Below are 14615 nucleotides of genomic sequence, written 5' to 3' on the forward strand. Positions count from 1 at the left end.
CACATCAGCCAAATGTGTTCATCTTCAGTAATTATATAATGACTATAAACACACATCCTTAATTTATACAATTCACAACCCCCGCACCTCACAATGTAGGAATAAATGTTCTTTCCATGTTGTTTAAGTAGTTGCCTTTTAAGGACATTCAGTTTATACGAAAATCCTCGGTTATTCATTTCTCTCTTTCTAGATGCACCTGGCACAACTCCTAACGTTACATGGGAAGGCAATGTACGGGCTGTAAAATGGGCACCTATTGCAGGACCATCACCTGAAGACTGTTATGGTAAGCAACAGAGAATGTTTGTGAGAGCTAAACTGTGTTTGCGTGTGAGTGTGCGAATGTGCTGTGACGTGTGACGTGTGCGTGTGTGTGACGTGTGTGTGACGTGTGCGTGTGTGAGACGTGTGCGTGTGTGACGCGTGTGTGTGACGCGTGTGTGTGTGACGCGTGTGTGTGTGACGCGTGTGTGTGTGACGCGTGTGTGTGTGACGCGTGTGTGTGTGACGCGTGTGTGTGACGCGTGTGTGTGTGACGCGTGTGTGTGTGACGCGTGTGACGTGTGTGACGTGTGTGACGTGTGTGTGTGTGTGTGACGTGTGTGTGTGTGAGACGTGTGTGTGTGTGAGACGTGTGTGTGTGTGAGACGTGTGTGTGTGTACCGGAGCCTGCGCGCGCGCGCGTGTACCGGAGCCTGCGCGCGCGCGCGTGTACCGGAGCCTGCGCGCGCGCGCGTGTACCGGAGCCTGCGCGCGCGCGCGCGTGTACCGGAGCCTGCGCGCGCGCGCGCGCGCGTACCGGAGCCTGCGCGCGCGCGCGCGCGTACCGGAGCCTGCGCGCGCGCGCGTGTACCGGAGCCTGCGCGCGCGTGTACCGGAGCCTGCGCGCGCGTACCGGAGCCTGCGCGCACGCGCGTGTACCGGAGCCTGCGCGCGCGTACCGGAGCCTGCGCGCACGCGCGTGTACCGGAGCCTGTGCGCGCGTACCGGAGCCTGCGCGCGCGCGTACCGGAGCCTGCCTGCGCGCGCGCGTACCGGAGCCTGCGCGCGCGCGTACCGGAGCCTGCGCGCGTGCGCGTACCGGAGCCTGCGCGCGCGTGCGCGTACCGGAGCCTGCGCGCGCGTGCGCGTACCGGAGCCTGCGCGCGTGTGCGCGTACCGGAGCCTGCGCGCGCGTGCGCGTACCGGAGCCTGCGCGCGCGTGCGCGTACCGGAGCCTGCGCGCGCGTGCGCGTACCGGAGCCTGCGCGCGCGTGCGCGTACCGGAGCCTGCGCGCGCGTACCGGAGCCTGCGCGTGCGCGCGTACCGGAGCCTGCGCGCGCGTACCGGAGCCTGCGCGCGCGCGTACCGGAGCCCGCGCGCGCGTACCGGAGCCTGCGCGCGCGCACACCGGAGCCTGCGCGCGCGCACACCGGAGCCTGCGCGCGCGCACACCGGAGCCTGCGCGCGCGCACACCGGAGCCTGCGCGCGCGCACACCGGAGCCTGCGCGCGCGCACACCGGAGCCTGCGCGCGCGCACGTGTACCGGAGCCTAAGCGCGCGTGTACCGGAGCCTAAGCGCGCGTGTACCGGAGCCTGCCCGCGTGTGTACCGGAGCGTGTGTACCGGAGACTGTGTGTGTGTGTGTACCGGAGACTGTGTGCACACCTGAGATTGCGTGTACACCTGAGACTGTGTGTGTGTACCGGAAACTGCATGTGCATGCATGCGCGAGTGTGGATGTCCATATGCGAGTCTGCATGCGGCGCGAGTCTGTGTGTGTGTCTTTGTGTATGCATGTATGAGAACGTCTGTGGCTCAGACGCCTGTCTATGAGTGTATGTGTGGGTCTGTCTGTCTAACTGTTTGTGTGCCTGAGTGGGTGTGTTAGAGGGTGCGGTGTGTGAGTGTAGAGAGGGAGAGAGAGGGAGAGAGAGGGAGAGAGAGAGAGAGAGCTTGCACATAAAAACAATAGTATGCACAATTCTTAGAATCCTATCTTCGTTGAATTGTAATTTAACAGCTACAATGCACCATAAAAACTATCAGTTTTGGGCAGCACGGTAGCACAAGTGGCTAGCACTGTGGCTTCACAGCGCCAGGGTCCCAGGTTTGATCCCCCGCTGGGTCACTGTGCGGGAGTCTGCACGTTCTCCCCCATGTCTGCATGGGTTTCCTCCCACAGTCCAAAGATGTACAGATTAGGTGGATTGGCATTGCTAAATTGCCCTTAGTGACCAAAACATTAGGAGGGGTTATTGGATAAAGGGATAGCATGGAAGTGAGGGCTAAAGTGGGTCAGTGCACTCAATGGGCTGAATGGCCTCCTTCTGCACTGTATGTTCCATGTTCTGTATGTTCATGGTGTCCAGAGCAAGGATTAGATATTTAGATATTCAGTCAACAGGCTTCCCTCCTCTTCCCCCTCCGAGGTGTTGAGCTTGGCATTGTATTTCATCAATTTGCTCAAGTCAATAACTATAGTCACTCATTTTTCTCTCATTGTCAGAGAACTGAGGCATGCAAAGAAAATGTTTTTGTCCCAAAAAATAAAACTTTTTTCACCTTCTCTGCAACCAGTAGTGTCCCATATTGGAGTATTGTGTCAAAAAGGCTTGCACCTTTATTCCTCAGTAACAAACTCAAAGCAGTGAGCTGTTTTGTTGGGTTGTGCTGCTTAGACACCATTAAGCAGTCTTGTAGAAGTTACTAAGAAATCCTTATTAACGTTACCAAACTATGTACATATTTACAGTGGAGGGTACAAATATGGAGAGGACTCTAAGGCATTTCATGTTGCCATCTAGTTCAACACTGCTGACCTCAGCCATAGGTTACGTGCCTCCTTACATCACAGCAGCACTGTACTCAATCCAGGTTAACCTTTAATGTACAGAATCCTTTACTACACCATCTCCCCCAAGTCTTCATCTCCTGGATACAGACTGGCAACAGTTACTTACAGTTTGATTCACGTTTTGTGCTGTCACAAAGCTTGTGTATGTAACTTTAGTGCTGCAACTATAAATTAGTGCAACTCTAAACTACTTCTGTGATTAACATTACAACATTAATAGCATACATTAACAGAGTTCATCTTTTCCCTTCAAGTCCTTGAGATCAGGGTTTGAGGTGGCCAGGAGGTTTTGCACCCCTGCTATGTCACATTTTACCTCCAGTTTAGAGCAGGGTAGGTTCTTGGCACCTGCTGATCTCGGTGGTTGGTTGGAGCTGGGTGCAGGTATGGCTGAGTGCACTTTTTCCATTGGCGAGTGTTGCGCCGTGCTAGGTCGGTTGAGTTGGTGCGGCAGTAGATTGGTCGGGGCTAAAAGTCATTCTGACTCTGGCTGCGAGTTCTGTGGTAATCTCCTTCGCTGTGGATTGGCCTGGCACTTGAAATGAAACAAAACTTGCTTATTGTCACAAGTAGGCTTCAAATTAAGTTACTGTGAAAAGCCCCTAGTCGCCACATTCCGGCGCCTGTTCAGGGAGGCTGATACGGGAAGACTTGGTTTGGAGAGCTGAAAAGGAGAACAGCAGACCTGGTCGGTGAATAGGGGAGAGGTTATAAATGTTTATGTTTATGGATAAGTAACTCTGGCTGGGTTACGACTGATGTTGGTTTCTGCCCCATGAAGTATTCTCTCCAGTGACCGGTTCTTCCTTGGCAGAGTATAATTCCTCCAAGCAACTTTCATGGGCACATTGTGATTGTTCTTCTGCAAATTGGTTTTGCGAGAGCTCACACACTTCAGTGAGAACTTTAACCTTCACTTGCCTTCTATGTTCTTGATCTTCAGCTACTTGCTGACCTCTTCGCACTGCAGTCTCATTCTTGTGCCTCTCGGCTTCTTCCCAGAATAGTGAACATTCCAAAGTCTTCCGAGAAAACTGGGTTGTCTGTTCATTCAGAGTGGCAGCAAATTCATTTTCTCTTGCTTTGTACTAAGGGTCAAAGGGACCCTTTGTTACTAAGGGTCAAACACGGACCTGGAATTATCCTTGTCGCATGTGAAGGCCTTTCAACAGGTTTTCCTCATTGTTGCAAAGTTCAAAGACTTAATCTCAGGTTTTCTTGTAATTTGGCAGAATATCATCCAGCCTGTTCAGCTAATCTGCCATTCTGTTGTTCCAAGGTGTTTTGTATTTAATTGTGTTGCTGAAGAGGAATGAACTGTGTTTGAATCTGATCCTGAAGGACATGTAGCTGTCCTTACTATTGGATATCATCTTGTTCAACTCGTCATCCGCACAGCAGGTTTGTCATTCCTGGGATCATTGTCTCCAGCTTCTCATTAATCGGTTGAAATTCTGGCCGGTTGCTGTGTCTCTCTGGCGCCCCCATATGGTATATTCAGGTGTTCTCTTTTTACCATTTTGCTGGGGGTCTTCGATATCAGGGTTTTTTCAAATCGCAGAGCGATCAGTTGCGGCGTTCCGGCGGTGGTCCCGATCATGGGCGAAGCACCCAACGGTTGCTGCCAGCATTTCAATTGAGAATGCCGGCCAATACTGGCTTTAAAATGAGAACGAAATGAGGCTGCCTCATTATGTGATCATAAGCGGCCGGCGTGGGCCGCAAAAGGTCGGCCGGCGTGGGCTGCAAAAGGTTGAAAAAAATAGGTCCTGGGGAAAAAGTTTGAAAGCACTGTTCTAGGTCTCCTTTCAAGCTCTGCACTCTCCTCAGCGTGAAGATTTAAATATCTGCTTCATCAGAGATGATTGAGGCCTTCTCTGCATTAGGATTACCTGGTCAACAAATTCACCAAAGGAGTGTTTACCTAAGCTGCTTCTGATTTCTCACAGACTGATTACACCCTCGACTTAGACAAAATGGTCTGGAAGTTAAAATTTACAATCTAAGGCCATCTACCATTTGTTTCCTGTAGCTACAGTTCTGAAGGTAACAGCCCTTTTAAGAATGTCAGTGCAGGTCATTTTTGTTTCAAATGGCTGCTGGTGTTCTCAAAGCTCTGCCCTTGCAGGAATTGTCTAAGAATGAAAGTTTGGACCCTCGTCTAGAGTTTTACAGCAGAGACTAGAGGTTGGGCCGATTATTTAACTTGGGCTGTTGTTTGTCTGGAAAGATTTTTTTAAACCAATCGGAGCTCCCCAGGAGTTCCAAGATAGTTGCACCAGTTTCCTCTGAGCCAAAGGAGGGTTCCCACGCTTGCTTGGTCATGGTGCAGGTATTAAAATAGTGGTGGGAATTTGAAGAGAAAGGATAACCACAAAACAGCTGCAGGGTTGGAGGGCTGCTGATGGAATTTTTAACTCTGCAATAGTGTGCTGTGGGTCAGACGAGCTCAGGAGGGCAGGGAGGCCAAAGATTCACAACATTCTCTTTCTTCATGCTCTTTGTTTTTGTTTTGGCTTGTTGTGTTTCATACTTGGGGGTCAAGTGGAGGGGACGCCCAGTAGGAGCCTGAGTTATATACTTATTTTTTTTAAAAAGAGAAATGGATCTCAGGAATGGCTTCCCTAGAACTTTAGAAAAGCTGTATCGCACCCTGCAGGCTGCTGGCTCTGCCTTGTTGAAGATACTTTCACAGCAATGCAGCAGAGACTTGAGCTCAACTTCTGCCTTTTTTCTGCTGATCCAGGATCTGGATCTTTTCAAGAGAGTTTTCTCAGCTTCTTGCGTGAGGTTTCTTTTCGCATCTGAAACTTGTTGGCATCCTTTTCTTTATTTCTTCAGTCTTTTTACAAAAGAAGTAGACTTCTTTCCTCAAGCTGCCACCATCTTTTGTTTGGTTGTTGCAACAGTTGGTGTGTACTGTTTAGACACCATTAATCAGTTTTGTAAAGTTACCCAGAAGCCTTATTCTGAACTATCCATATTTATAATAGTGTACACAAATTTGGAGAGGACTCCATAATCGTGACATGTCCTGACATGCTGGTACCTAGGCTCTACATTGCCGATCTAAGCTCCAGGTAGAGTGCTTTCTAACATCAGCGGTGGATGGCACTGTAATCAGTCCCAGGTTAATCCTTAATGTACAGATCATTCTACTAGTTGATCAGCCAACTATTTGATTGTGCATCGCATCACAGCCAAGCAGCTGTTGCAACTCATTTTTCTCTCTCCTTAGACAAGGGCACAGCATCCTGATTTCTACTACTGCCTGGCTTAAAATACCTCAGACCAATGGCGGAAAACCAACTCTGCAATTACTTTATGTACCTTTGTAGTGCCTGCTAAGGCAATGGAAGTGCACTGGCAGAGCAACCTTAGTGCAAAATTGAAGATTAAATATCAGAGAAATCAAATAACAAATAAAAAGTGGCTACCCATTCCTTTGCTACTTTGAGGAATGATGTGGAGAGGCCGGCGTTGGACTGGGGTGGGCACAGTAAGAAATCTTATAACACCAGGTTAATGTCCAACAGGTTTATTTGGAATCACCAGCTTTTGGAGCGCAGCTCCTTCATCAGATGAGTGAAGAGGTGGGTTCCACAAACACATATATAGACAAAATCAATGATGCAAGATAATACTTTGAATGAGAGTCTTTGCAGGTAATTAAGTCTTTACAGGTCCAGATGGTGCGGCTGGAAAGAGGGATAACCACAGGTTAAAGAGGTGTGAATTGTCTCAAGCCAGGACAGTTGGTAGGATTTTGCAAGCACAGGCCAGATGGTGGGAAGTGAATGTAGTGAGACATGAATCCAATGTCCCGGTTGAGGCCATTTGAGGAAAAACAAATGCATGCCTCTTATAGTAACATACACACACTGAACATCTCAAGACACCTAAACAGATATTTATTTCTCATTTAGACTCAAATATCCTTCGATCAACTACTGCCCCTTTGAGAATGAGACCAAGTGGCACAAAAGACAGATTATGAAAACACTTTTGGGTCAGGAACTGTGCTGCACGCCTTGCTCCCGTGCAGGAGAACTGCAGACAGAAATAAGGCATAACGCAGGTTTAAAAAATGTTTAAACTCTCGGATTACCAGCCTTGCTTGGATGTATTCTTAGATTAACACTTTAATAAAGGGTATTGTTATTTTTCAGGATATTATGTCCATGATATCTGTGTGTATGGCCTCCGAGATCTAAAATGGATCACTGCACAACCAGATATGTTTGCAAATAAATTTGAAATGTCAACATCCCCTTTGACCGTTAAGTGCATGGAGCACTGGCACAGGAACCGTGTACTTAATCAAACCTCAGCAATCATAGAGCCACACTGGTACCTGGAGGACTAAAAGTGTTTTGATACGAAGATGAAGATTCAAACAAAAGAGAAAGATATTCCAAAAGAAAGTATTGTAACTGGAAGTTATTCTCAGGGGTATTCTGCAACATATTATCTGCACGTCCACCATAAAGCTTTTAGGTGTAAATCATTTGAGAAGGTGCTTGTTTGTGTTCATGGGTATCATGAAGATTAATACAAATGTATAACTGAGTGAGTAAACTGTTAACTCCTTATTAATCCATATGAAGTGCATATATACATATATCCATAAAACATGCATGCCACTTGGGACCATTACTGTACTGCTGTTGGTGGAAAATATCATTCACGTAGCCACTGCATAGCAGCAGCGTGAAACAGTTTGCATAACACTGCTCAAATTTTGGAGATACGTTGTCTTTCCAGGATAATCGGAGATAGACTGGGCGCTTTTCCAGTCCAACAACTGGTAACCTTTGGCCCATTTGCAAGTTTGCACGATACACAGCAAGTAATCATCTGATCAAGATAGCTACCATCCCACAGGATAGCTGTGATACCCACCATTTCTGCTTCATGCTTCATAAAATGTTAAGACCCGACTTCCACCATTGCTGGGAAGGCCAATCTTACACTGCATGGAGCTATACGAATGGAGCTGTATGAATTCCAAACATATTGACCGATGAAAGTGGACCTGCCTTCAGTAGTCAAGTACCTCTGAGCGGATTTTCCAGTTAGCACGTGGAGGGAAGGGAGCAAGTTAGAATGTGTCATCTAACAACTGATTTTAGTGCAGAATGGAGCATATGAAGGTATGTACAGAAATTCTTACACACTACTGCATATTTAAAGATCGCAAACAGATCATCTACATATCAGAAATAAGCATAAGATAGGAAATCAGGGCTTATTCCATCAAAAACAGTAAAGTACCGGTCTACCTCAAATTACCCTGGAAAGCTAAAGTGTTCGCACTCTTGCTTAAGATGCCTTCCATACACAAGCAAACAACAATTGCGATTAACAAAAATATTAGTATTTATGCTATATCATGTATTAATGTCTACATGTATACATTTAATAAAATTATCAAATGTATAAATTGTACTATTAAACTTAATTTAATTACTGACGTTAAACCATATTTTTGTTAAATGCACGTACTGAGTAGATACGGTCAAACAAGATAAATTGTTGCACAATAAAATAGTCTATTGCCATATCTTTTTTTGTTTGCACTGAGTGCTGAGCTTGTTGCATTTGAGTGCTACAGTGAGAGTTTGGTGACTGAGGGAATTAGGTGAGGAGGGAGTAAGGTGCTCCTTACATTTCATTTCCTATATTTATCAAAGAGCGTGAAGGGAGCCAGGAGTTTAGAGTACAGCTGACTGGAAGCAGAGTCGGAGGGCGGAGGTCCAGTTGGTCCACGGGGCAGCTAATTCTGTAAAGTAAGAGGGGATGGAGGCTAGGGCAGTTGCATGCTCCTCCTGTAGGATGTGGGTGGTGAGGGATACCACTGGTGTCCCCGCTGACTATACCTGCGGGAAGTGCACCCAACTCCAGCTCCTCAGAGACCGTGTTAAGGAACTGGAGCTGGATGAACTTCGGATCATCCGGGAGGCAGAGGGGGTTATCGAGAAGAGTTACAGGGAGGTAGTCACACCAAAGGTACTGGACAAGAGTAGCTGGGTTACAGTCAGGGGAAAGAAAACTAACAGGCAGACAGTGCAGGGATCCCTCGTGGCCATTCCCCTTCAAAACAAGTATACCGTTTTGGATGCTGTTGGGGGGATGACCTACCGGGGGAAGGCCCCAGCGGCCAGGTCTCTGGCACTGAGTCTGGCTCTGGGGCTCAGAAGGGAAGTGGGGAGCATAGAAAAGCAATAGTAATAGGAGATTCAATGGTTAGGGGAATAGATAGGAGATTCTGTGGTCGCGAGCGAGACTCACGAAAGGTATGTTGCCTCCCGGGTGCCAGGGCCAGGGATGTCTCGGATCGTGTCTTCAGGATCCTGAAGGGGGAGGGTGAGCAGCCAGAAGTCGTGGTGCACATTGGTACCAACGACCTAGGTAGGAAAAAGGGTGTGGAGGTAATAAACAAGTTTAGGGAGTTAGGCTGGAAGTTAAAGGCCAGGACAGACAGAGTTGTCATCTCTGGTTTGTTGCCGGTGTCACGTGATAGCAAGGCTAGGAATAGGGAGAGAGTGCAGTTGAACAAGTGGCTGCAGGAATGGTGTAGGAGGGAAGGCTTCAGGTATTTGGATAATTGGAGCGCATTCTGGGGAAGGTGGGACCTGTACAAGCAGGACGGGTTGCATCTGAACCAGAGGGGCACCAATATCCTGGGGGGGAGGTTTTCTAGTACTCTTCGGGAGTGTTTAAACTAATTTGGCAGGGGAATGGGAACCGGATCTATAGTCCAGCAACTAAGGAAGCCGATATTCAGGACGCCAAAGCACGTAGTGATGCAGTGGGGAAGGTAACACTGACAAAGGAGAGTACTTGCAGGCAAGGAGATGGGTTGAAGTGTGTATACTTTAATGCAAGAAGCATCAGGAATAAGGTGGGTGAACTTAAGGCATGGATCGGTACTTGGGACTACGATGTGGTGGCCATCACGGAAACTTGGATAGAAGAGGGGCAGAAATGGTTGTTGGAGGTCCCTGGTTACAGATGTTTCAACAAGATTAGGGAGGATGGTAAAAGAGGTGGGGGGGTGGCATTGTTAATTAGAGATAGTATAACAGCTGCAGAAAGGCAGTTCGAGGGGGATCTGCCTACTGAGGTAATATGGGTTGAAGTCAGAAATAGGAAAGGAGCAGTCACCTTGTTGGGAGTTTTCTATAGGCCCCCCAATAGCAGCAGAGATGTGGAGGAACAGATTGGGAAACAGATTTTGGAACGGTGCAGAAGTCACAGGGTAGTAGTCATGGGTGACTTCAACTTCCCAAACATTGAGTGGAAACTCTTTAGATCAAATAGTTTGGATGGGGTAGTGTTTGTGCAATGTGTCCAGGAAGCTTTTCTAACACAGTATGTAGATTGTCCGACCAGAGGGGAGGCCATATTGGATTTAGTACTTGGTAATGAACCAGGACAGGTGATAGATTTGTTAGTGGGGGAGCATTTTGGAGGTAGTGACCATAATTCTGTGACTTTCACTTTAGTTATGGAGAGGGATAGGTGCGTGCAACAGGGAAAGGTTTATAATTGGGGGAAGGGTAAATACAATGCTGTCAGACAAGAATTGAAGTGCAGAAGTTGGGAACATAGGCTGTCAGGGAAGGACACAAGTGAAATGTGGAACTTGTTCAAGGAACAGGTACTGCGTGTCTTTGATATGTATGCCCCTGTCAGGCAGGGAAGAGATGGTCGATTGATGGAACCATGGTTGACAAGTGAGGATGAATGTCTTGTTAAGAGGAAGGAGGAGACTCATGTAAGGCTGAAGAAACAAGGTTCAGACAGGGCGCTGGAGGGATACAAGATAGCCAGGAGGGAACTGAAGGGATTAGGAGAGCTAAGAGAGGGCATGAAAAATCTTTGGCAGGTAGGATCAAGGAGAACACCAAGGCCTTTTACACATATGTGAGAAATATGAGAGTGACTAGAGCGAGGGTAGGTCCGATCAAGGACAGTAGCGGGAGATTGTGTATTGAGTCTGAAGAGATAGGAGAGGTCTTGAACAAGTATTTTTCTTCAGTATTTACAAACGAGAGGGGCCATATTGTTGGAGAGGACAGTGTGAAACAGACTGATAAGCTCGAGGAGATACTTGTCAGGAAGGAAGATGTGTTGCGCGTTTTGAAAAACTTGAGGATAGACAAGTCCCCCGGGCCTGACGGGATATATCCAAGGATTCTATGGGAAGCAAGAAATGAAATTGCAGAACCGTTGGCAATGATCTTTTCGTCCTTGCTGTCAACAGGGGTGGTACCAGAGGATTGGAGAGTGGCGAATGTCGTGCCCCTGTTCAAAAAAGGGAATAGGGATAACCCTGGGAATTACAGGCCAGTTAGTCTTACTTTGGTGATAGGCAAAGTAATGAAAAGGGTACTGAGGGATAGGATTTCTGAGCATCTGGAAAGGCACTGCTTGATTAGGGATAGTCAGCACGGATTTGTGAGGGGTAGGTCTTGCCTTACAAGTCTTATTGACTTCTTTGAGGAAGTGACCAAGCATGTGGATGAAGGTAAAGCAGTGGATGTAGTGTACATGGATTTTAGTAAGGCATTTGATAAGGTTCCCCATTGTAGGCTTGTGCAGAAAGTAAGGAGGCATGGGATAGTGGGAAATTTGGCCAGTTGGATAACAAACTGGCTAACCGATAGAAGACAGAGAGTTGTGGTGGATGGCAAATATTCAGCCTGGAGCCCAGTTATCAGTGGCGTACCGCAGGGATCAGTTCTGGGTCCTCTGCTGTTTGTGATTTTCATTAACGACTTGGATGAGGGAGTTGAAGGGTGGGTTAGTAAATTTGCCGATGATACGAAGATTGGTGGAGTTGTGGATAGTGAGGGGGGCTGTTGTCTGCTTCAAAGAGACATAGATAGAATGCAGAGCTGGGCTGAGAAGTGGCAGATGGAGTTTAACCCTGACAGGTTGTCCATTTTGGAAGGACAAATATGAATGCGGAATACTGGGTTAACGGTAGGGTTCTTGGCAATGTGGAGGAGCAGAGAGATCTTGGGGTCTATGTTCATAGATCTTTGAAAGTTGCCACTCAAGTGGATAGAGCTGTGAAGAAGGCCTATGGTGTGCTAGCGTTCATTAGCAGAGGGATTGAATTTAAGAGCCGTGAGGTGATGATGCAGCTGTACAAAACCTTGGTCAGGCCACATTTGGAGTACTGTGTGCAGTTCTGGTCGCCTCATTTTAGGAAGGATGTGGAAGCTTTGGAAAAGGTGCAAAGGAGATTTACCAGGATGTTGCCTGGAATGGAGAGTAGGTCTTACAAGGAAAGGTTGAGGATGCTAGGCCATTTCTCATTAGAACGGAGAAGGATGAGGGGCGACTTGATAGAGGTTTATAAGATGATCAGGGGAATAGATAGAGTAGACAGTCAGAGACTTTTTCCCCGGGTGGAACACACCATTACAAGGGGACATAAATTTAAGATAAATGGTGGAAGATATAGAGGGGATGTCAGAGGTAGGTTCTTTACCCAGAGAGTAGTGGGGGCATGGAATGCACTGCCTGTGGAAGTAGTTGAGTCGGAAACGTTAGGGACCTTCAAGCAGCTATTGGATAGGTACATGGATTAGGGTAGAATAATGGAGTGTAGGTTAACTTCTTAAGGGCAGCACGGCAGCATTGTGGATAGCACAATTGCTTCACAGCTTCAGGGTCCCAAGTTCGATTTCGACTTGGGTCACTGTCTATGTGGAGTCTGCACATCCTCCACGTGTGTGCGTGGGTTTCCTCCGGGTACTCAGGTTTCCTCCCACAGTCCAAAGATGTGCAGGTTGGGTGGATTGGCCATGAAAATTTGTCCAAAATTCTATGATTAACCGAGGACAAAAGTTCGGCGCAACATCGTGGGCCGAAGGGCCTGTTCTGTGCTGTATTTCTCTATCTCTGTCTATCTAGTAAGGATGTCAGATTCTCAAGTTTCAGGATAAGAATTTCAGTCAAACTGGACTTTTTGATATTGACTTTAAAAAGTGGACAATGCTACAACGATAGCAGCGTGGCAGGTGATTTTAATCATCTCTACACAAAGTAGAGGGGCTGGTTTAGCTCACCAGGCTAAATCGCTGGCTTTTAAAGCAGACCAAGCAGGCCAGCAGCACGGTTCGATTCCTGTACCAGCCTCCCCGGACAGGCGCCGGAATGTGGCGACTAGGGGCTTTCACAGTAACTTCACTGAAGCCTACTCGTGACAATAAGCGATTTTCATTTTCATTTCATTTCATAGTGCATCAGGTCTTTGGAAAGTTCTTATTGTAAATGACGATGGGTGGTGTGCCCTCTCTTGGATAGTAATACTGTATGTAAAACCACCTGAGGAATTTACTGCCCCATGTCTGTTTATTTAGCAAAACTCAAAATCAATAGCCTCCAGATTCAGTGTCTACAAGCTCGACCCTTAAAGAGACGTTTGAGAAACCAGTTTATCACAAGCAGGTGTGAATAGCCGTCATTAAATTCCCCTTCTGTAGCAATGCCGTTGATCTGTGAAGCGTTTATGTGGACAATAGAAGTATTGATCATGTGGTGTCATTATCGAAACGGACTACTGATAATTAATCTAATTATTCCAAGAGCCAGGGAGTCAGAGATCAGTCTCAGTCTGGAAACCATCAGGCCAAGAGGTACCATTCCTCCAACCAGAAAAACAAACTCGGTCTCAGAACCAGTCAAACCAGGCAATGGAAATAGCACAAATTTGTTTACATCGCTACAGAAACTCTGTCATAACTTCATCAGGAACATTAGAGATTTCCAACTTCCATTCATCTTCAAAGAATGAGAGAACACCGACATACATCTTAAAGGACTATTTAGCCATGCAATTTGCTTCTGATTATTCTGTTAATAATCTAGCTGCATGCTTCTTTCTCTAGAATCCATCACTATTTGTGTGTGCGTGTCTGTGTGCATGAGGAAGAGAATATTTTCATTGCTTTTACATTTCGTGATGTGTGAATAAACATCATCTTTTCTTCTGATTCAAACTTAACCAAATGCCTATTTCGTCTCTATTACTAAAAGTTGCGACATTCCAAAGTTCAAGACACTCCTTCTAAAACACACATTGGGTGGAATTCTCCATAGGCCGATGCCGGAATCGGGAAACGCATCAGTGGAAGATTCACGCATCTGCCGAAAATCAATGCCAGAGCTGGGCGTCCGGCGGAATGGCATGTTCCGTCCGGTGTCTCAACAGCAGCATGAATGCGTGCTGCTCCGCACATACAGTAAATGCCATTGGCATATCATTAACAGGCTTGATCCGGTATTGTCTGGGGCTTTTGTGATTCTCTGCCTCCGCCAGGAGGAATTACCGACAGCGAGGTTCACTTGTGGTTTTAAAAATCGGGAAACAGGCTCAGTGGCTGCTGAGGGAAAGAGCGGACGGAGGTCATGTTCCCAGAGGTGCGACCGTTGGCTGCCGAACCTGCTGCTGGCATGGCTGGCTGGAGTGCTGGTAGTGGTGGGGGGCCTCTGCCAAGGTCAGGGGGAGTAGCGGAGGTTGATCAGGGGATGGGCTGTGGCATGGGGTGACCCTCGGAAGTGAGGTGTCCAGGCACACACCACCATTACTGGGCCTGCAAGGTAGCCACCCTGCGGCCCACTGTGGCCCATAGTTGCGCAGAATGACACTGACCATATGGGTGCACCCACTCCAAACCATCCCCCATTCCACCAAGCCCTATCCACTCCCAACCACTCTCTCCATCTCCCTCCCCCTCACCACCACACCCCCCCCA

General features: G+C 47.5%; 2 protein-coding genes across 4 annotated transcripts in view; one reads left to right on the forward strand and one right to left on the reverse strand.

Annotated features, from left to right (window-relative positions):
* gcnt7 (glucosaminyl (N-acetyl) transferase family member 7) overlaps positions 1-8404 on the forward strand; it is a 34068-nt gene extending 25664 nt beyond the window's left edge. For both annotated transcript variants that reach the window (XM_038802919.1, XM_038802918.1), the window contains 2 exons: positions 194-289; positions 7011-8404. In XM_038802919.1, the coding sequence (XP_038658847.1) occupies positions 194-289; positions 7011-7207 (293 nt within the window). In that variant the 3' untranslated portion in view covers positions 7208-8404. The remainder of the gene's footprint in view (positions 1-193; positions 290-7010) is intronic.
* Positions 1-14615, reverse strand: part of rtf2 (replication termination factor 2) — a 264358-nt gene that overhangs the window by 173899 nt on the left and 75844 nt on the right. The gene's annotated exons all lie outside the window — the stretch shown is intronic.

The sequence above is a fragment of the Scyliorhinus canicula genome, chromosome 7, assembly GCF_902713615.1.
Source record: "Scyliorhinus canicula chromosome 7, sScyCan1.1, whole genome shotgun sequence".
NCBI lineage: Eukaryota > Metazoa > Chordata > Chondrichthyes > Carcharhiniformes > Scyliorhinidae > Scyliorhinus > Scyliorhinus canicula.